Source organism: Phalacrocorax carbo, chromosome 1, assembly GCF_963921805.1.
Source record: "Phalacrocorax carbo chromosome 1, bPhaCar2.1, whole genome shotgun sequence".
Lineage (NCBI taxonomy): Eukaryota > Metazoa > Chordata > Aves > Suliformes > Phalacrocoracidae > Phalacrocorax > Phalacrocorax carbo.
The window spans coordinates 142242884-142266895 of NC_087513.1; the positions used below are offsets into that span (position 1 = coordinate 142242884).

Sequence of the window (24012 nt, forward strand, 5' to 3'; positions counted from 1 at the left end):
TCCAGACAGGAGTTTTGGTTTTTTTCCCCCAAGCATACTTCATTGGCTGCTTGGTTCAGTAAAGCAGCAAAATAATTTCTCTAAACATTTGTCTTTTTGGCATGTGGGGCGAATCAGCAAAGACCTGGTCAGCCTCATTTCATTATTTGCGTTCGTGCCTGGCTGCTGCAGGATGTAACACCTCGCTTTCTCTGGAAAGCAAGCAAGTGTTCAGAACACATTATTCACAGGCTGCAGCTCCTGGCAAAGTCACCTTCATGTCACGTAACTCGCAGGTAGGGAACACTGCACAGTGACTGCAGCTTGCATGGGAACTCTCCAAAACTACTTGCCCCAACTCCTGCAACACCCTTTCAGTATTTACAGGGCGAGATCCTACTCGGGCATCAGTGGCTCATGAACTGTGCCCCATTGCTTTTAAGGATGAGAGGGACCATGGCAGCCTTGTGGTTTGATTTTGATATCACAGAATGTGACAAATGGCCAACTTTTCCCTACTGAGGCTACCTTCTCCCTGTGGTGGTCTGCCTACAGTCAAAGGAGCAGGACATTCCTGTGGATAGCTCCTGAGAAGACTATCTCAGGCTTTTCTAGTATCCGGCTTAATGTGAAAATGCAATTAGTGTCCAAGCCACAACTGCAGAGAGTGGGTTTCTGGTGCCTTCTTGAAATGTTTCTCACTCCAGTAATCTGTAATTCTGCTTCCAAGAACTGGGCAGGGTATGGCAGGTTGTGCTTGACCAATTGATTTAAAGAACTAGCAGGAGGCATGCAATAAGGACTTCCCCAGTGCGTAACTGAGTGACTTTGCTGCATCATTCTCTCTCTCAGCTGTCATCTCAGGGCCTGCCCTGTGAAGAGCATCACTGGGCTCCAGCCAGTCATCAAGCTACAAAATTCTTTTTTCATAACTTAAATAAAAATCTAGAGAAAATAAATTAATTTCCTTTTTTTGTTCTTAAGATCCTTTTCTTTAATTTCTAATTAAAGAAAAATTAATATAATTTTTCATGCCAAACTCCCCAAGGCTCAAACACAATTTCTTCTGGACCTCTGAAAAGGCTAACGACAAGGAGACATAATTTAGTCTGTTTATACTATATCAATTCCCCAAGAATAAAAATGCAGGTAACAGAGCTCAGTACAGTGATCAGTTTTATTTTACAGGAATCCAAGTACAAATTCAGCTTTGATTTTGTCAGAAACAGTGTTAAAATTGGAAAGCATGAAAAAATCTGAAGCAGACACACTGCACATTTCATTTGTGGGTTATTTCTTGTAGAACAGGTGTTGATTTCTTTCTCTCCCTTCCAGAGCCAAAAGCAAGCCCTAATCAGGCTGCCAGTGATTTTCCCGACAATGTATCAGCTTACAAAAAAGTTGGCTGCCTTAACTAAAAGCTAAGTTGATGATTGTCTTCTAAGAAAAGAATATCACATTTTGCACTTACTCTGTCTTGCTAGTTACATAACGGAGGTACTATTATTTCCTTCCTAAAACAGCATCATAGAGTTTTCCAGTCCTCTTGACTTCAACCTCTCCAAAGCCAGCTGCCTCAAGGAGCTTGCTGTACGCTGCTGCTGTTCGCTCTTTTCCTTCTGTCTGCACCAACATATTCATCGAATACAGCTGGGTTTCTAAAGGCCCACTTCTGTCTTCATTCAGAAGAGATTCAACCAGCAGCACTCCACCGCCTGGTTGAATAAAGAGAAACAAAACACAGGCTGGGCTTGAGGAAGATGAGCTATTTTGCAGTGGGGTTATTAGATCCTAACCTTTAGTTTCAGGAAGAAGCAGCTTCTACATTAAGTCATATTTCAGCATCGCAGAAGACAATGACAGAGGAAAAGAATCGGACCGTGCCTCTGCTTGGCTACGTAGATGCTGAAGTACCAGGGCCGAATGGGAAATTCCTATTTCCCCCAGCTGAAATCCACAGGAGCTGGGCTTACTGGTTTTGCTGAGAACCTGGCTCTGCAGGCAGTATTTTCAAAGCTCAGGGGTTAAATGTGATACTTAATGGGATTTTTACTGTAACGTATACACCTGTCTGTCTAAACAATTCCCCAAATCACCAGACCTTATACGTAAATATGTTGAAAAAGGAGTCCCTGTGGAGAAGGAGGCTAAAACTGGAAGCCAGACAATGAGAACTTAGACCAGGTTCTATTTGCCGTAGCTGCACACAGCTGGCTTAGGAAAGCAAAATACTAAACCGAGGACCCCCTGCACTGAAACTCTGCCACCCAAATTGCACATCAAGACTGGTATGCTTCACAGAACTGATGGGCAAGTCACCCTGCTCTTCAAGAGCTCATACCTACCAGGTTTGCAAGCCTTGTGAACTTTTGTCAGCAGCTGCCTGCATTTGTTATCATCCCAATCATGCAGTATCTTGGATAAAATATACAGTTCAGCTTCTGGAATTGAATCATTAAAGAAGTCTCCTGTAAAGCAAGAATGCATGTGTTACACAAAACCCTCAAAATACAGAGGGCTGAGTTAAGCAAATATTTTCAGTTCTGTCCAGTTCTAAAGACTCTGGGCTTGCCATGTTTAACTTGCACATCAGCCAGCAACGGAGTTACTGGGTGAAAGTCCTCTGTGGTACTGCACAGGGGATTTTGTTCTTGTTCAGTCTCAAGGAGGTCTGAAATGTTTAAAAGCAGCAGCTTATCTGAAACAGCCTTTGATGGACAGGAAAGCATTTGAGTCTAACTTTTCTCCAATGACAGGAACTCAGATTCATAAAGCATTAAGTGACAGTTTCGTATGGTTTCTGTCATGGAAAAAAGGAAAGAATTTTCCTTTATTTAAGCAAATTTTCAAAGACCACAGGGATACATCATAAATCCATAAGGAAAACATACACATATCTCACCTCTTAGCAGTAGCTTCATTATCATACCTTTTGTTCAGCTCCTGGTACACTACATTCAGATTTTTCTCTCTGCATTTTATTTTTTTATTTTCTTTGTATCACTGGCACAGGTAACATTTCCTGGTTCTCCATCTTTTTTTTTTTTACTCATGTCCTTCCTCAAAGCTTCTTTCCTCTCTCTGAGCTTCAAGCAAGTAATTCCAACACTTTGAAGGCTTTTGCAGACATTAAGATTTAGAACTCCCCACACTCATTTTCATCATAGATGGTGCAAAGACCATGTAAGATCTATGGACTGTGCAAGAGGAGTATGGGCTAGATCGTCCACATTCAAAGCCTGAAATATCTTAGGACTTGAAAGTCAATCAGTTGTGACCAGAGAAGGAAAACCCCTTGCTCAGAGCAGGCCTGGCATCCCACACATCTGCCAGGAGGTCTGCACAGGAGAAAAGGGGGTATTAGGAAGATTTATAACATGGCATGGCAGTTTTTCAAAATTGCAGGCCTTTTTTTTTGTTAAAGTACCCTTGTTCTGAAGAAATCAAATGGTTCTGTTCAGGAGTAAATCGCTTTTAGGATGCTGAATAACAGAATCATGTCTCTGAGAGAAGGTAGATCCAGGTTCACAACTGGGACAGCCCTGCAGGGGCAATGAATTGCAGACCGGGGCTGGGAAAGCTGCAGTCTGGGACGCTGCCCACGTAAGGGACAGCTGGAGACCTGAGCCTCAAGTACGGTACCTCTGAGCAGAGACAAGGGTCTCATGAGCCACAGTTGTGACAATACTACGTTGTCTGCACCTACCTTCATGGAAAGTGATCCGATGCTCCTCAGGAGGAACAAATTGCTCTTTGGCCACTTGCACAACTTTCGGCAGGTCATAAATTGTGACCATGGAATTTGGGTACAAAGAAACACACTCCTGGGCCAAAGCTCCTCCACCTCCTTTGGGGAGAACAAAAGAAGGTCAGCACTGACACAAAAGGAACCTGTTCAGCAACATCCCCATGAAGTGATGCAGGTGATGGTGCACTCAGTCTCATGGCAGCTGGCAAGGCTCATTTGCCCCCCACGTGTTGCTGAAAGGGAGGAGGAGGGACAGGAGATGCCACCATCTTCCATTTGCTCTGCAGGAAGCCCCTGGGCCCCCAGCACCCAGGCCTATGGGGACAGCCCCAGCCCTTAAATCTCTATGTATCCCTCGGCCAGACCCAGCTGTGGATGCTGGAAGGTGAGAAATGAAAAACAGAGGCACACAACCAGGCGCTGGGGAGGCCGTTATGGAGCCCGCGGGGGAGCCTGACTCGTCCCGTGAATCCCGGCAGGGCTCAGCAGCGCTGGGACAGCAGTGTAAGAGGCTGCAATCTCTCAACCTAATGGCACTGACTGAAGGGGAGGAGGGAAAGCATTTGGCACCAGAAGAATGCATCAAGCAAGGCAAGGAAAAATGCCAAAGCTGCCTCGTACACATGGGGATGGGCCACGACTCACAAAAATGAGGCTCTGTAGAGGAAAGCATTCAGCTTCCTAATGCTCTCACCACCCTCACATTTCTCTTTTAACCCAACCAAGAGAGTAAAACACAATCACTTTATTGCTGACAAGACGCTGAGATGTGTCCTGCTTTCCATTGCTTTGCCCGTCATATAACAAGGAGTTATTTTACTTTCCACAGCTTGCAAAAAAGGACAGTTCAGAGGCTTATTAAAGAAGATCTACTGATGCTCACCTCCCAGGTCACAGATCTGCCTGAAAGGGGAAAGGTCAAAAGCAGCAAGAACATCTCTGCCACATATACTCCATACTGAGTTCTGGCCAGCCATGAATTTCAGCATTTCTTCTTCTGATCTAGTAATGCAAACAGACACACCACTTTGAAAAGGAAACTTACTATATCCTTGGTGATTCCTATCATATAACTATTATTACAAGTTTTATGTTAAACACTAATCTGTATTTTCACTGACACTGAATACATTCTCTTTGCATAAGAGCCTACCTTGAGTCTTACTGTAGCAGAAGGGTACAACTATGCATTAATGAATTTAAATAGGGAATTAATACTAGTGAAGTCCAACTGTGTATTATGCTTCCTCCAACTACTGTTGCCTCTGTGCCAGAGACCTGTGATATAATTTTCAGAATAGAAAATTATATACTTCTATTCAAAGTATCAGACACTGTCCCAGTAATGGATATTGTTGAGGAAGGAAAATGGTGCATGATGGCTCTGATGACTGGGATTCTCACATCATCATATTTAATTGTCCTGAGCCATAATTAAAAACATTAATTTTATCTATGATAAGAAGAATAAAATTTCTATGAATATACGAATGATTACCTGTACATTGCTCCAAAAGGGTCTTCATAAGAAATGCCAAAAGCTCTTTCATATTGGTTTCTTCCTTCTCTAAAATAGCAACCAAAAAAGCATATGAGCATGGATTTAGTTTTCTTTTGCTCAAACACACCTCAGTGCTGTAGTTTCAGCTAGTTCATCACTGCAGAAGGTGCTCAGCTTTGTTCAGGATATACACCAGCTTGTTTGTAATGGCTGTAAAGGCACCCTCACGTGCCACCCCAAAATATGCTGATGTATTTCTCAGGCATTCACAAGAATGACTGGGTCTTTTCAAGGCCAGGGTGGACGGGGCTTTGAGCAACATGGTGTCGTGGAAGGTATGTCTGCTCATGGCAGGGGGTTGGAACTACATGATCTTTAAGGTTCCTTCCAACCCAAACACTTCTATGATTTTATCATTTATGGGAATACATTTCAGATAAAGGTGCGAGAGTGGTGCAATCATTGCCATCACACACACCATGTTTGATTATCAGTTGCAAGGACTGGAACAAGTGAGACTCCAGCCCCATATTAAACTACTCTTACACATCTTTGCAACAGAAGTATCCCTAGCCATCATTACTCATCATTTACTTTATTGATGCCTCCTCAAGTAAGAGCCACTGTAATGATCAAATGCTTTCCTGAAGGTCAAACACACAGAAATCTGATTCCTAGATCATCTCTACTATCAGGAGGAAAAGGAAAATAAGAACACACACAAATGGAAAACAAGAAGAAACAAGAATACATATTGGCTGTGTTAACAGCCAAAATGATCTGTTGGATTTTCTTTCTGAGAACCAGCAGCATCTTCATTGTGCCCTTCCCCGGAAACACACCACACTGACAGCAGCCACACAGATGCTGCAGAGCAGTCTTCAACAGACAGCGCACAACGCTCCTCCTTACCTGACAGCATCAGCCAGGTAATGCCAGCACAAGTAGACTGTATTGGAGTAATACATCATAATATGATACTGAGACTTAGGACTTGATTTTGTAAGGTAGATGTTGGAAATTTCTGTGTTTCTGTAGAGGGCTAAAGGGTGAAATAAATATATTTACTAACATGCATGAGATACCACCTTGCCAAGCCTACCATACAGCACAGTACTTAACGCCAGAAGATGTCCATATGACCAAAGACACAAACACATGGCTTCTACAATTAATCCTTCCACTGCAATGAGCAGTGGGTGAGGGTTGCTGAAAGGTGTGTTGTCCCATTCAATGTGAGTAAACACTACCTACCTACACTCACTCCAGCATGAAACATTTCTTTCAAGAATAGCAAGAGGAATGCCTTATGAGTGTCATCATTTACCTATAAGCTTCTACTATAGAAGGAAGTTTTTGGTATGCTCTATTTAAATAAGAAGCCCTTGAGTACAAGTCTTTTCTTCTGACCAACAAGGTCAGCAAGTGGGAAACAAGTCCCCAAAACATCATGCCAACCACACCTACCCTCTCTCAGTTCACTAGGGCAGGACCTTCTACAGGCAGATGAATGCCCAACGGACTCACAGAAATCTCCTCTACTTCCTCCAAAGCATCTGCTGTGACATCACTCACCCACAGGGCTGGCATATAAAAAGGAATATAAAAGACAGATCCTGCTTTCCCTAAACTCATTGGGCAACTACTGTAAGCCCTAAAAGAGGGCAAAGCAACAAAAGCCAGAGCTGGGGACACAACTTGTAAGATTCTGGATAGTCCTGACCAGTTCTCTGATGGCAACAGATGCCTCCTGACCGCATGGACTCAATATATCTCATGCAAGGGCAAACTTATATCACCCCTCAGTTCAGATCAGCAACCTAACAAAATACTTCACATGGTGGTAACACCCCAAAGAAAATGAAAAGGTGCTTTTAAATCATGCTGTTGTCCATCACCCTGGCATTTTCTTTTAAGGTTTAAAGTGATGCCACACCTCAGAGTTTTCTTGAGGCCAGCTCTGCAGAAACTCTGAATATCTTCTCCAAGGTCACCTGAGGCTCTTGCACAAATAAGTTTAGGGATATAGAGCCCTTTGCCTGGGTTTTACATTATACTTTTAATCATGCTGACATTTGCTTCTTCTCTTTCAGCTAAAGAGGGGATGGTATTCTCAAGCAATTGTCTCTTCCCTCCAGCTACACTAACTGGCCTAACACTAGATACCACTGCTCCCCACACTCCTCACCTCACTTTCAAAACAATCAGAGGTTTAAGTCTTTTAGTGTCTTCACTTTCTTCTGCCTTTATTACCTCCTTCTTGTGTCAGCTCTACTGCCAAGAGCTTCAGTCCCACACAGGCATCCAGCAGTCTTTCCATCCCCGTGGTACTGGTACCCAAGTGTGCAGCAATGGCATCTGAAGACAGAGGCTTTCCTGACTCCAGCAGAAGATCAAACACCCCCAACTCACAGGCAGTGAACATAACCTGGGGGCAAGGAAAGGTGGGAGCAAGGAACCAGGTAAGAGCACCAAAGCCTACTGCATTTCTAACACTGCTTTTCTGGAGAAAATATACACATGGCAATAATTTTTTTAATGTAAAATCGTATGTCATACAAACAAGTCCAATGATTAAACTGAAGTTTCTCTGAACACTGGTAATACCATACAGTGCTTGTAGTGCCCCTTTTTTCATTTCTTTTCCTTGTCTGGTGAAGCCAGCCAATGTTTTTGGCTCACAAAGGTTCACATTTAAGACCAGTTTTTGGGTGTGAATGTTCCTACCTCTTCCTTAGTTTCAGAGCACATTCTTACAGTCTCTCTTGCTTTTTGCCTGGAGAGCACAAAGGCAAGACTGTGTGGTGGTGAGTTTTTCTGCTGTTGTTTATTTTCTTTAACTGAGGATCTAATGCACGCTCTGGCGAACCCTGGAGACTCTCCTGTGGCTTTCAGCAGCGGGGAATATCCCACTCTATGGACCCTATTTTCAGGGACTGACGTGCATGACTACAGTGGTCTCCCTGAGGCAGGGAGGTTCCTCTCAGCCAAAAGGAGTGTCTCATTCAGGCCAGCAGACTTACGCTGTCTTTTCATAGACAAGGAAGGTGTGCAACATCTCCAGGAACAACCCTCAACCTTCAGACAGACATACGTAACCATACATAAGAAAAACATCCTTCTTTAGCTGTACCTAGTCAAGTTTACAAGTATTAGCCTATTTCTCTGGCCACACAAACACTCCTAAAACAGTAACAAAGGCATCAACTCTATTGACTGCCTGTATCTACAACGATTTGATAAAGTCCATGGGAAGCACCTTTTACCCTCAGTAAGAACGTGGTTTAACCAAAGTTGAGATCATTCTTCAAAAAAATTAGTACCAGTGTTATTTTGGAAAGTGCTGGGCACTCCTCTTTCTCACCAAGCAAAGTGATTTTTCATTGTCCATTTTTCCTCTCTTTACTGTCAGTTCTGCCTTTCAGGAGCATTAGGATGCAGCAGTTATTTGCACAACCCAGAGAGCATTCCTTCCATTACCATGTTGGCCAGAGGTGGTGCAAGGGACAATTGGAAAGGTAACTAAATAGAAAATAAAAAAATCTCAACTGTGCTGGATATTATATTTTTATGCTCAGGTGCTTACACACAGGAAGGCAAATAACATCACTTAACAATAAGGAAAGTGGAATTAATAGTTCTACCTTTGTGCCTTAATCAAATGCTGTTTGGAAAAACAGCCATTATACCAGACTCTGTCTTTCACCTGAAAAGAGGCAATACACAGAAGTTCTCAAACTCAGCCTTCTGCATGCTACATACAGACAAACCGTGGGAGAGGGAAGTAAATTCTTTGAGAAGATACTTGAAAAATCGTGTTCTTTGCATGGTTTAACAGGGAGGGAAAAAGACAATTCAAGTCAGATCTCTGCTTCTCAAACTCCATAAATGAAAAGTGGGAAGAAATCCAACCACTGAAGGAACTTTCCACATCTGAGGCAGTCAGACAGCTAGCCCTCGACTATAAACCCCTGTGGTTTTTATAAAGCCCCATGCTGAGACAAGGTTTGCTCATCCAAGCCTCCAAAGACCAGAGAGGTCCAAATAAATGCTAAGCCTATCCTGAGGGGTCAGGGCAGTTTCAAATCTTTCTTCTTTTCAAATGTCCTTCCTGCCTAGATGAAAAGACAGGATGCTTTCATACGAGATGGTTTTCATATCAAAGACATATATTCAGGACCAAGAGTGAGATCCTTGAATATTTCTGTCTCCATACTCTCAGACATCTCTCCAAGACCGAATTATATTTCTTACCTTTGAGACTAAAAATCCACTGTTGTATTGCAAGATGATTTGAGGGTAGTCAAGGTCTTCCGTGGAACTCATCTTCTTTCTGGAATGTGGCACAGATTCTCTGGTCCTCTTAATTTAAATAAGCTCCTTTCCACCAGGCACCGAGCACAACAGCTGATCCATTTAATCTTATTGCTTCTCAGAAACACACGGGTTACAAAACACGTTAGCTAAGTTATTTGGCTTCAGTGGGTCTTCCTACTAGGTTCGGCTGTTTCTTTGGCTCCTCCATCATCAAGTGCAAGGCTACAGAAGCAGTGCAGATTAAAGCTTATATTGTCAGTTCAGCAGTCAGTTAACACGCTGGTACTTAGAAGCACTTGAAAGCTTGTAACAAGCAAAATAGAAATTGCTGCAGAACAGCATCAAGAACCTGAACTCGGTGTGATGCACCGTTCATAAACCAAAGAGTTCATAAACCAAAGCAGAGTCATACTTGAGGCTTGTTCAAAAGCAGCTTTACTCCATTGGGCTGGTTTTTTGATGCTGGAGGACTTCCCAAGGATAGAAATCCTTACATACGTCAGAAATCCTTACAATGACGTGACCCCAGGGGGAAAACAACAATTTGGCAACACAATCCTTCAAGTGAAATGTGGACATTCCCAGGGGTTTAAGAGTGAAGAAATATCAGCTCAGCTCAAAGGGGTCACGACATACTCCTGGCCAAGCCTGGCACCTCACACAGCCCCAATTCCACTCACCCCTCACTCAAGCATATGCACAGCACTTACCTTCACCATGCTGAAACAGAGATTTGTTCAGCTTCTGGATCTGGGTCATGTACCCAGGGCCTCAGACCTTACCCACACAAGAAAAATTACTAACTACTGCATAGCAGGCGAGAGCTGCCAAGGAAATAAATTGAGAGCAGAGCCCACACAAGGAACTGAAGGAGAAGAAAGCATCCCACCAGTCTGTGCCTGGAATAATTTCCACCCAGGTGTGGAAAACCTGCCGGTTTGCAACCCAGGCCCACAGAAAAGATAAAAGAAACGTGTAGCCAGAGAGGAGCTGAAACTTGCTGTGATGGGCACAGGTCCAGGTGCCCCTCGGGCTGGCAGAAGGGTACAGCCCATCCCTAAGTGCAGAAGCAGCCAGTCCGAAGGGAAGCTGTAAGAGTCTGTTTGTTGTGCTGCTTTGTCACAATGACTAGTTTGCTTTGACAATGATCAGTCAGGTGAAGTCCACAAGGAATTAAATCAACTCTTTTCCCTTTTCTGTATTTTGCAGGTGCCCCCACATACCAGCTTAGAAGACAATACCTGTTCGATAGCAGCACCACAGCAGGGGTGTCGTACTTGCACTTTGCCATTTTTTGGCAGAGCAGGGTGCTGATGGATGACAAAATGTTCTACATTTTCCAGCTGGCTGCCACAGTCTTCCTCTCCTCTGAATACTAACCAGGGGCATGCAGAAAGTCCCTGGGAAGAAGTACTGAAATGGCTGCCAAGTGCCAGATGCGGCATGGAATTCGACTTCACACAGAACATACCTCATAGGGCTTTCATCAGAAAATTTAAACCCTGGATTACTTTTCTGAAACCTCTCTGCCCCACTGTCCATTGCTCCAGCTTGTAAATGCCTGCCATCTTGCCCATCTTGCCTTTTTGGGCAGACGCTGCAACTCTCAGGTGAGAAAAGACCCTTTCCATCAAGGAAAGACTCACAGTTTTAATATCACACATCTAGTGACCCTTCAGCCAACAACATTAAATAAGACCTGACTTAGGTAATACAATGATGGCAAAATGTTACAAAATAGCATTTTTTTTTTCAGTGGTAGCTTTCTTCATGATTCAGCAATTAAGTTACTGGGCAAAACTTGAGCAATAGTAATCAACGCACAGATCGACATTTTGTGTACATTAGCTTGGTGTAAAGACTGCACTTTACAACTTTGTCCCAGCACAACATTTTAATGTTCTCCTCCTTTCCTAGGAAGTAGGGTTGTATCTATACGCTACTGCTGGAGGTTATTTCTGGGCTTCTCTTTTGAACCTGCCACATTTTAGAAGAAACAGGACAGTATAAAGTTTTCCACATGTTCCTTCTGACCATTTTGTGGATGCAGTGAAACTTTCTCAAATGAAAGTTTCCACTGTATAATCCTTCTGTTAATCTGTATTTTCCATTCAGATCCTTACATTTCCACCAAAAGATGTTGTATTTCTTTTATCCAGTAGTGAAACAGCAACTTGCTTTAAGAGTTAGTTGTTAAAGTTAGCTAAGCAGATGTCACAGTTATCAGCTTTTTTCCCCTCTGTACACAGTTCAGAAACAGTACCTGTCCCCCAGGTTCTAACACCACGGGATCTCCTGTGTTACCAGAACACTAGGTCCAAACATACTAAAACTACAGCAAACACCAAACTGTAGAAACGCTTAGACCTCCTCATCCTGGCCAACATAGCCTGGAAATAGAGTGATAATGTCTTGCTAGTGCACGAGACTTCACTGTTCAGTACAGGTTAGACACTAATATTCTGTTTATTTTGTACTGTGGAGGCTGGAGGTCACAACACACCTCTCAGCTAGAGACTGTGAATCTGTGCAGCTTGCATTTAACAAGAGAGTTTCTCTGAAGGAAAAGCCTGGACAACAGGTTTCAAAAGCACAGCTACATTCGTACTGGACATCTTCCCCTGCTATCCCCACCTCAAGGAGAGCACACAAGCTCCGTTTCTATTCAGGAACTTCTGTCTGCATATGCACTAAGTGTAAGTCTGCAGAGTTCATTCACTTCCCAAATCTAGACCCACTCTTAATGAACATGCTAGTTTTTTCAGTTCCGTTCCAAAGACAGTTCTATGGGAAAAGAAAGCTCAAAAACTTCTCACTAGGTCTCCATCCATATGGATAACCAGGTCAACTACTTTCCCTCAATAGCTTTCCCTCTCCTCCTATTAAAATAGAGAAATAAATTGTGCGTTGATAAACATCACTAGCCAAAGATAAATATCATTAGCCAAAAGATTAGAAATGTGTAAGAAAATAAAAATGTTTCTCTGTTAAAGGCCAATTCTGCCTGCCTTCTACTGAGAAACAAATTGGTGCACCTTTGTCTGAGCATAAAGATCTCCCATTCCCAGGATCATAACAGCTGTTTGGATCCAGGCCATCAGCCACACTGGAAGCAAATGCCCGCCACACTGAAGTATACATTTCTCTTCCACTGAGCTAAACAAAATAACTCTGGAAAGATCTAGCTGATGCTCACCAGCTTACAGACCACTTTCCTCAAATGATTCAGCCACAGATTGGTAATCAGATATTACAGTGGTATTTAGTACAGCTGCATTGAAGATTCTTGAGTATGAAAATGCTCAGCCCTTGAGTCTTCTAGTTTTGTCTAAATAATAGACAGTTATGTGCACAGCTACAGACTAGCACGTCGTAATGGGCCATAAATTCACTTTACTTAAGGCAAAGTTATAGGGTACAAGAGGTTGTGGTAATAACATGACCACACAGTTAATTAAACCCACTTGAAGTACTTTTTCGATTATGACTAAATCTGCCTGTTGAGGACAGCAGACGTAATCGTCTAATGGGATTACTACCAGCAGCAAGACGCAGGGGAGGAGGGTTGGAGATAACCCACACCAGACTGATGCAAAGCCACACACAGTGTGTTGCTGTTTCCAAGTAAATTGTTAGTGAGGCTTAAAGTCTAAGCTTCTTTTAAGCTACAAATGCACTCATGAAGATGAAATTGCAATGGCTTGCTTTCTGTGAAATCCCCATCAAGGTTTTTGTCATATCACTTAGACCATGCACAGGCTAAAGCTGTTACTTTTTCTCCATGGTTCTATTTTGGTGATGAATTTTTCTTTGCCTAAATGCCTCACTACAGACAAATACTACACAGAAAAATAATTGCATAATTTTTGCATAATATTTGAAAGTAAGATATTTTCTATTAACAAATCAGATTTAGTAAAATTAATGTGTCTGCCAGTGAGAAATGGCAGGTGACACTATTTTCACACATGCAACCTTCCTTATAAGCAACAAGTACAAATCTCAGGGACGTGACTATGATAATGAGTTTCAGTAATGCCATTGCCAGTATGGAAACAACTGTGCATTGCTATCATTATTAAGCCTCTAAGTACGCCCAGCTTATATCAGATGGCTTGGAAGTGCACTAAGATAATACAGTTTGTGCCCTTTTTTTTTAAAGAATCCTAAAAAGCCAAGATGCTTTGTATCGTACTTCCTCTTTCAAATGTAACATCCAATTTTAACAAAAATGCTCATTTTCTTCTTTATAACTTCTAATTCTTCTCATGTTTACAATAAATGCATTTCCCTAGTAACACGACTATTGCTTCTGTCAGTTTTTGACAGCAGCTAATTTTATTTTTTTCCTGTTTACATTACATATACTACTGACAGACATCTAGAGTGGGCAGGAAAACCTGCATACCCTGTTCCTTCTCTGTGCAAACCCTCCCTTCTCCTCAGTTTTCTTTATAATAAAAACTCTGACTGAGAATGTGTTTTAAAGTCCATCGCAAACAATCCAGAGTTCTTCTTGGTTTAAATTCCTGGTCTGGAAATAATCTCTCAACAAATAACTCAACCAAACAGTCATTGTGATCTCTGTCAGAGGAAGGTCCCAGCAGATAAGAGGCATAGTGTCCCCGAGGACAGACAGTTTCACAACCTAAAAACAGTAGAGGCCGAAGTTTCAAAGAGAGAGGTGCAAAATGGAAACCATGACAGACAGCAGCTGAGGCAGGCTCTCATGTCAGAAATTACTTGTGCTCTGTCAAGCATCACAAAGGCAATCAGTGGACATGCAACTGCCTTGCACAGGCCATTTTACATGTGCTAATCTGATACTCCTCTCCTCCATTTCTTCAAAAAATGAGCTTCAGAAAAAAGCGTTCCATGGCTTGGCATGGGCAAGCACCCCTGAAGTCCTTTTACCTGTTGGCTCACCTCAAATGTTTTTTACAGTTTTATGCTGTTTGCAAATGTGCTGGTTTTCACTGGGATAGAGTTAATTTTCTTCATAGTAGCTAATACAGGATTATGCTTTGGATTTGTGATTAATACAGTGTTGATAACACAGGGATGTTTTCATTATTGCTGAACAGTGCTTACACAGGATCAAGGCCTTTTCTGCCTCTCACCCCACCCCACCAATGAGATTGGGGGTGCACAAGAAGCTGGGAGGGGGCACAGCTGGGACAGCCAACCTCAACTGACCGAAGGGATATCCCACACCATATCATGTCATGCTCAGCATATAAAGCTGGGGGAAGAAGGAGGAACGGGGGTACATTCAGAATGATGTCGTTTTGTCTTCCCAAGTAACCATGACACCTGATGCTTTCCTGGAGATGGCTGAGCACCTGCCTGCTGGTGGAGGGTGGTGAATGAATTCCTTGTTTTGCTTTGTGTGTGCACATGGCTTTTGCATTACCTATTAAACTGTTCTTATCTCAACCCAAGAGTTTCCTCACTTTTACTCTTCTGATTCTCTCCCCCATCCCACCATGGGGGAGTGAGTGAGCGGCTGTGTGGGGCTTAGTTGCTGGCTGGGGTTAAACCACAACAGCAAGTCACATCAGGTGCAGCAAGCAGAAGAGAAAGACTGCCAGCCCTTCCCTTTTCCAGTTAAGGTAGAAAGTAACAAACACCACTAGGCAATTCCTTAGAGCACTTCCAGACACACGTCCAGGAGCATATGCAGAATTGAGGGTCTGAGGGTGATAAATTCTTGATCAGACACTTTGTTGGCAGGTTAGGACTGCTATCTGGGAGCGACTGTGGTTCTACTACATCATTATCCCTTCATGTTTTCCTACAAATAGTCCAGTTTCAAGGACAGCACTCCTGGGCATCCCGCCCAGAGCAGGTAGTGCTCACTTTGCAGGTGCCACAGTGCACATGCGACTCAATTAGGTATCAGTTAGAAAACAATTTCAATCAGCCTTAGCTCTTCAAAAGTTGTATAACCCACTACTATGGCAAAACATTTGTTTAAGCTAATCTATGATTTTTTTTTTTTGGTCAGGCAGCAGGCAGCAGGAGATGTATTATGGGGATGCAGCATGTGAGGGGGAAACATCAAATTCATTTTCTGTGTTGTGATTAAAGAGGAGAGAATGGTGGTGCATAACATTTCAAACAAGCCTCAAGAGCCTGGTATCGGATTAAGTAAAAAAAAAAACAAAAGAAAAAAAAAAAGAAAAAACAAAAGGTGCACTCCTTCACTCCTTTTAACAACAATAATACTTACACATGTAGAAATGTGAGACACTAGAGGGATCCATTCTGCACACCCAGTTCTGAAGGATCTACTGCAACTAGATTGCTGCTTTACACAAACACTAGAGACAACTTGGCAAATTTATTGTGAGGCAGCAAACGATACATTCTGCAAAAAACACACTCATTGGTCTGGAGAAGGGCCAGATCAACAGAATGCAACATAAGCATAATGAAATGGGTGTTGTATCCGGATTATAACCAGACATCAAAGGCAGGATATCAGATCAAAACATAGGCAATATATATATTTCCTTTTAATTATAATTTTAAAAACCCTTAACTTGTATAGCAATACAAGACATCAGTGGTCAATTTTGCTCACCCATTTATGAATTAAGGCATAGGCCAAACTAGTTGGTTTAACTGCTGTCTTATACAGAATCTGACATCTCTACCTCTGCTATCAAACATGAGCAGCCACAATAGTCCGTTACACGATCCTATACATGTTCAAGAACTGCCCTAAAGCTGACACTGGTGCCATGTCCAGGTAGCAGTGATCAGTAATCAACTCTCCTTGGTCTGTGTTTATAACTTTGCAGTAGCTGGTCCAGTCCCGAACTCACAGTTTTGGGAGCCACTGCAAAAATTCCCAATTTCTCTAACAGCTTTCAAGATGATGCTTCCAGATAACATATTAAATGTTTTTTATATGCATACTGAATCATGCATATGCCCTTATTCTAGGTCATTGAATAGATTATTCTCCAAAGGTAGAGGCAATTAGAAAAAAAACATGGATATGCTCATAGCTTTGGTAACCATTTCTTGCTAATATCAATTACTTCCAACAATATGACACATAGATTATCAAAATTACTTTACTACAGCAGGCAGTAAGCAGACGGAAAGCACCACAAGAATCATACTGAAGGGCTTGGGCTTGCCCTTGTGGAGAAGCTGTAATTTCTGTTGAAAAAGCTGCTTCCTGAGTCACATAGTGCAGGCTGAGGCCAGGAGATAAAAAGAAAATTGCAGGCCAAAAGGCTGGTAAGAGCAGAGGCTCATCAGCCCTCAGACAGAAACAGAGGGAGACATTCTTCTTTAAGGACCAGGACAGGACTATGTGGTAACACTGTCCATAGCAAGAGGAACACGGATTTCTTACTCTTTCAAGGCTCATTGTCCTGGTTTTGGCTGGGATAGAGTTACTTTTCTTCCTAGTAGCTGGTATAGTGCTGTGTTTTGGATTTGGTATGAGAATGACATTGATAACACACTGATGTTTTAGTTGTTGCTAAGCTGTGCGTACACTAGTCAAGGACATTTTTCAGCTTTCCCATGATCTGCCAGGTGCACAAGAAGCTGGGAGGGGGCACAGCTCGGACAGCTGACCCAAACTGGCCAAAGGAATATTCCATACAATATGTCAGGCTCAGTATATAAAGCTGGGGGGACTTGGACGGGGGGGGCAGTGATCGCTGCTTAGGGACAACCTGGGCATCAGCCAGTGGGTGGTGAGCAATTACACCACTTGTTTTTCCTGGGTGTTGTCTCTCTCTCTCTCGTTTTCCTTTTCATTACATTATTATTACTTTACATTATCATTATTTTTGTTGTTGTTGTTGTCACTGTTAATATTATATTTCAACAATTAAACTGTTCTTATCTCAACTCACAAGTTTTCTCACTTTTGCTCTTCTGATTCCCTCCCTCACCCCACCAGGAGGTGGGGAGGGTGAGTGAGAGGCTGCGTGGCGCTTGGTTGCCAACCGAGGCTAAACCACAATAGTGTTTTCCTGCACCCAACACAGGGCTCAAAGGGTTTGAGATAAAAACAGATTAACCAGAGTGTACTTGGAATTTATATCTGTTAAGAGCTGCAGGTCACAATATTGATTCATCTGTTCTTGATATTAGTTTATCTGCACCATGCTCATTTCTTTGCTGCACTTGTTAAAGGTCAGTGTTGGTTTTTGCAGATTGCTGTGCCCTGCAGTGATTAGTGATGTTTTGCCTGGGAGATTTGTTATTAAAAGAGTGTCCTTGAGCTTAATCAGGTATTTGATCTTTGCAGTGAAGCTGTTACTGTACTTCAGGTACCACCTCATGGACACAATTAGCAATTATACATCTTTCTCTGAGAGGTTTTTTATGGAGGAAATACAGACTGGCACCTTCATTACCTTCTTCTGTGATGTTTCCTCCTCCATTACAATAACTTTTCAGTATCTTGAACATCCTTAGGTAGTTAAGATACATCTATTGGTATTTCTTGGGAATATTGTTTTGGTTTGGTCTAAGGTTAATAAGCAATTTAAGAATAACATCCAGAGATCTGCCCCAAGGCTGGGTAGTTATGAGTCGCAGGGTGTGTGGGATAGCACATGCAAATGCCAAGGACGGTGGGCACCTCCAGAGTTTTGGAACTTCACCCCTGAACATGTGCAGAATCCTGAAAAATTAGTAGAATATTTGAAAAAAGTATGCTGTGACCCTGGCAATTCCAGAGAGACACAAATCACTGCAACGTGCTGGGGCCTGGCCCATGCCTGCCAAGCCCTGTTCAACACTGTTCAGTACCCTCAAGGGGAAGAGAAGGTCTCTGGATCTGATGCAAAACAACAGGAACTGTGGCTACTTCAACCCCCGCGACAGACACTGCAGCTGAGCCAGAGAACCAACACATGCCAGTATCAGTTGCCCTTATACTCAAGAAGAAATCCTGAAAGAGAAAGTCAGCTGGTTGAGAAAGGGATGGTGAAAAAGCATGACCATCATGAGGAGAAAAGGAGGAAGAGGAAGAACCCATAAATGACAGGGTAACCACCCAATCCCTATCCCTGAGAGAGCTGCGAAATATACAAAAAGATTTCAGTCATCAAGCACATTGTCACCTGGCAGCTCCCATGCTGGGAAAACAGGGCCAGTAGCCTGGAACGAGAGGGTAGGGAAGCCAAACAGCTGGGATCCCTTTCAAGGGAAGGGGGAATTAACAAAATGATTGGAAAAGAGGCCCAAACCCTCAGCCTCAGGAGGAGATTACTGTCAGGTATGAAGGAAAGGTATCCCTTCAAGGAAGATGTCATGTGTTGTCCAGGCAAGTGGACCACCAAGGAGAGAGGTGTCCAGTACCTGAGGGAATTGGCCATGCTGGAGGTGATTTATGATGACCCAAACGACAAGCAGTCACCCAAAGATCCAGAGGAAGTCGGGTGCACATGACCCATGTGGCAGAAGTTTGTATGGAGCGCTCCAGCACCACACGCAAACACACGGGCAATACTGACCTGGAAAGACAAAGAGCCACCCCCTGCATGAACCAGTATCTCAGCCATTAGGAGTAAGCATCACCCTGCTCAAGAGAGAGGGTATAGTGGGTCCACACCTGGCCCACCCTGTGGTTTTACCTGCATGACCATGCAGAGGGCATGAGGAGGTGGGATGGAAAATCTCCCTTGACCCTAGAGGCACGGTTACGTGATTTGCAAGGAAAAACAGTCTCACAAGGGGCTTCTTCCAGGAAAATTGCTGCTCCAGTGTCCAGTGGGCAGTTCTCCAGACAGAATAGAAGGGCTGATTGTACGTCAAATCCTAATACAGGGACTTCTGATTCATATTTACACAGTGTGAGCAAAGAATACTCTGACCAGGACTAGAGGGGCCCTGCCTCCAGCCAGGTGGAGGAAAGGGATAAGCAGGCTTACTGAACTGTGTGGATGCAACGGCCTGGCACGTCAGCCCCACAGGAGTATAAGGCTTTACTGGACACTGGTGCACAGTGCACGCTAATGCCATCAAGCTCTACGGGGGCAGAACCCATCAGCATTGCTGGAGTGACAGGGGGATCCCAAGAGCTAACTACTGGAGGCCGAAGTGAGCCTAGCCAGGAATGAGTGGCAAAAGTACCCCATCGTGAGTGGCCCCGAGGCTCCGTGAGTCTGTGGCATAGACTGCCTCAGGAGAGGGTATTTCAAGCACCCAGAAGGGTACCAGTGGGCTTTTGGTAAACAGCCTTGGAGATGGAGGGAATTAAACATCTGTCTACCTTTCCCAGTCTCTTGGAGGACCCTTCTGTTGTGGGGTTGCTGAAGGTCAAAGAACAAGAGGTGCCGATCGCCACCACAACAGCGCACCGGCGGCAATATCGCACCAATTGAGACTCGTTGAATCCCATCCATGAGCTCACTCATCAACTGGAGAGCCAAGGAGTCATCAGTAAGAACCGCTCACCTTGGTAGGGGTTGGAAGGGACCTCTGGAGATCATCTTGTCCAACCCCCCTGCTTGAGCAGGCACACCCAGAGCAGGGGGCACAGGAACACATACAGGTGAGTGTTGAATGTCTCCAGGGAAGGAGACTCCACAACTTCCCTGGGCAGACTGTGCCACTGCGCTGGCACCCTCACAGGAAAGACCTTTTTTCTCATATTTAACACGTCACCAAGAGTCACGCCAGTGAAGAACATCAAGACAACGAGCAGGTGGATCAGGCTACTAAGACTGAAGTGGCTCAGGTGGATCTGGGCTGGCAACAGAAGGGTGAATTATTTCTAGCTCGGTGGGCCCATGACACCTCAGGCCATCACAGAAGAGATGCAATGTACAGGTGGGCTCGTGACTGATGGATGGACTTGACCATGGACACTACTGCGCAGGTTATACGTGAATGAGAAACTTCTGCTGCACTCAAGCAAGCCAAGCAAGTAAAGCCTCTGTGGTATGGAGGTCGACGGTTGAAATATAATTCTAGGGAGGCTTGGCAGATTAATTATCTCACACTCCCACAGACCTGCCAAGGCAAGTGCCATGTGCTTACAATGTTGGAAGCAGCCACTGGATGGCTGGAAACATATCCCATGCCCCAGGCCACTGCCCAGAACACTATCCTGGGCCTGGAAAAACAAGTCCTGTGGTGACATGGCACCCAGAGAGAACTGAGTCAGACAACAGGACTGCTGTCTGAAACTACCTTATAGACACCTGGGCCAAAGAGCACGGCACTGAGTGGGTGTATCACATCCCCTATCACGCACCAGCCTCCGGGAAAATCACACAATACAATGGACTGTTAAAGACTACACTGAGAGCAAGGGGGGGTGGGTGGGGCGGGGGACGGGACACAACACCACATTTAAACACTGGGCTACACATATACCAAAGGCCACCTGGTTAGTTAACAATGGGGGATCTGCTGATCGAGCTGGCCCTGCTCCATCAAAACTCTTACGTACTCTAGAGGGGGCTAAAGTCCCTGTAGTGCACATGAAGAATATCCTGGGGAAGACAATCTGGGTTGTTCCTGCCTCAGGCAATGGCAAACCCATCCCTGGGATTCCTTTTGCTCAAAGACCTGATTGCACTTGGTGGGTGATGTGAGAGGATGAGGAAGCCCAATGTGCACCTCAAGGGGATTTGATTTTGGGTGAAAATAGCCAATGAATTGAATAGTATGACGTTAATTTCTATATGATACTGTATGTTATCACTTCTATGGTGGCTGTATGCCATATCAATAGTATTACAGAAAGAATCACCCAGACTAATGAAGAATGGAACCGTAGACTACAGGAATGCTATATCTGTGTATATATATTAAAAGACAGGAAAGGTGGTGGTGATTGATTGGGATGTATTGGAAAGTGTGGGAAATTGGCATGACATAGATGGTATAGTATAATGGGTGGATACTGTTCTGGTTTCAGCTGGATACAGTTAATTTTCTTCCTAGTAGTTGGTATAGTGCTGTGTTTGGGTTTATGAGGACAATGTTGATAACACACTGAGGTTTTTGTTTTTCCTAAGTAGTGCTTACACTAGTCAAGGACATTTTTCAGCTTCACATGCTCTGCTGTGTGCACAAGCTAAGGGGGGCACAGCCAGGACAGCTGATCCAAACTGGCCAAAGGGATATTCCATACTATATGACATCACGCTCAGTATATAAAACTCGAGGAGCTGGCCAGGGGGGCAGTCATTGCTACTCAGGGATCAGCCATCAGTCCAGTCAGCAGGCAGTGAGCAACTGTATCAGTTGTTTTTCTTGGGTTTTGTTCCTCTCCCTTGTTGTTTTACTTTTTAATTACAATTTATTATATTTCAATTACTAAACTGTTCTTATCTAAATCCACAAGTTTTCTCACTTTTGCTCTTCAGATTCTCTACCCCATATCACCATGGGGAGGAGGGTGAGCAAGTGGCTGTACGGTACTTGTTGCCAACTGTAGAAAACCGTGACGCTCATGTTCTTTGCTTAACAAGGGCTACAGAACACCACTCCTGGCTGCCAGTGCCAACAGCTATGGTGACGCAACAGCACATGCGGGGAGAGCGTGCACCAACTCCTGCGCAGCACAGGGAGGCTCAGCTTTGGCCCACAACCTTCCCACTCCCTTCAGCTCAGCCCTTGCTACAAGCATTAAGTGATGAGCAGGGTCCTCATCCTCAAATGGGAAGAGGTCACACACTGCCTTGTACCATTAGATGATTAATACACTTCTGAACCATACACATCCTTAAGAGCAAGGTGGGTTCCCACTGGCTCAATCGTATCTTTTGGGCACCTCTATGAGGACAAAAGGGACACACTGTGAAATCTCTCCTGGAGCTGAGTGCATGAAGAGAGGTGCATCCTCACAACTAAGAAAACTTTCCCTGTCTCATCATGTGACTGAAGGCTCAAGAATGGAGGCAGAACACGGGCATTTCTTGGGACTCAGTAAGCGGAACGGGGCTCAGAGGTCCCTTTCACTGCTGCCAAGGCTTTCCAGCAGGCATGAACACAGTGCTGTATGGTGGAATTGCCCGATCTATGGCTTAATGGGATTTACGCTGCATATTTATACCATGCCAGTCCTGCTCACTGAGGAAATTTTTCCACTACTGAAGGAAAAACAACATACCAGTAAAGAGCGAACCCGAGCTTTCCCCAGCAAAAAAGGCTGCTCTTAAAGTAAGCTTAAAATTGACAGGTATGGCTGCCTGACACAGTAAGAAGTTGGGAATTATTTCAGTTCTGGGCTTTGCAATGGCACAGGAAGAGCTCCAGAGTTTGAAAGTTTGAAAGCATGACACAAAAAAAAAAAAAAAAAAAAAAGAGAGAAGTGAAATACATGGGATAAGCTTAATACTTATGGAGGAATGACTCATACTGAAGTCTTCCACAATCTTCAAGGGTTTCTCTCCCCACCTCTACCCTATACTTCTGGGGCTGCCACGCGTTCAGTCAAGATGAAAGCTGACATCCAGGCTCCAACTTTTCAAATGGTAGTCTAATGGAGAAGAAACAAAGACTTACAGTGTTGCTCACCCAGATCCTTGATGTTCTGATAAAAGAAGTGAATAGATCTATATTCCTGCTTACAACCCAGGGGAACAAAGCCACCAAACTAAAACCAAACCCTGAATATTGACAGACAAATGGAATAAAGTATGCAACTTTGACACAATGGGACATAAGTAACATGCAACCAGTGACAAGCCTAGGCAGAGAGTCAGGTTACTACTGGTACATAATCCTCACTGACCGGTTTCAGAACTGAACAGGCAGGTATCTTTGCAGACATTCTCATTGGATTGGATTTCTAGCAACTAAGGGTCTGAAAGTAGAGATAGCAAAGCAGCTAAGTCAAACTCTATCCAGTACTCAACCATACCAACATAAATTCAATATTTGAGAAGCATTTATTAGTTTGGTATGTCTTTGAGAAGTATTAGTTGCTAAATCCTACAGTATCTAGTTTCCTTAATATTTAGATCAGAGCCTGTGACTGCAGTGTGATTTAAGCACTCTAAATTTAATAATTAAACAAGAACAACAGTGTGGATTATTGGAACTCCTTCATTAATTAGACCAAAGTTCGTAGATCAAAGTTTGAAGTCCATTTCAAAAGAACATTGCTTTAAAGCAGCTAAACCAGCAAAGGACAGATATTAAATACTTATCTTTTCATATGAACTCAAGGTCACTCAACAGACATACATTGAAATGGAAGAAAAAAGACCAACTAATTTTATCTGCTTTTAGACAGCTCCTGAAAGTCAGTCTTGCAAATACAAGCAATCAGGTAAGCTTTCAGCAATCAGCATCACAACATTCTTCCAGAGTAGGGGAAAATATCAGTAACTTCAGGACTTTGGTTTCTAGAAGCCTTTATAAAGCCTGCTGGTATCCTAGGTTCTTTCATTTGAAATACTTAGATGACTAAAAGTTACTTGGTAGAATGTACTGACACACAATCAATACAGAACAATGAGTAATTGTT

The 24012-nt window shown here is 43.5% G+C and overlaps 1 protein-coding gene across 3 annotated transcripts in view; it reads right to left on the bottom strand.

Moving 5' to 3' along the window:
* Positions 1-1148: 1148 nt before the first annotated feature.
* Positions 1149-24012, bottom strand: part of ASMT (acetylserotonin O-methyltransferase) — a 33266-nt gene continuing 10402 nt past the window's right edge. The window contains exons 4-11 of one of the 3 annotated variants that reach the window (XM_064437652.1): positions 9483-23019; positions 7482-7656; positions 6141-6270; positions 5226-5294; positions 4611-4729; positions 3686-3826; positions 2325-2447; positions 1149-1694 (exon numbers count right to left, since the gene is read on the bottom strand). In XM_064437652.1, coding sequence (XP_064293722.1) covers positions 1483-1694; positions 2325-2447; positions 3686-3826; positions 4611-4729; positions 5226-5294; positions 6141-6270; positions 7482-7656; positions 9483-9554 — 1041 coding nt within the window. In that variant the 5' untranslated portion in view covers positions 9555-23019 and the 3' untranslated portion in view covers positions 1149-1482. The other 2 variants (XM_064437644.1, XM_064437660.1) reach the window with 2 other exon arrangements.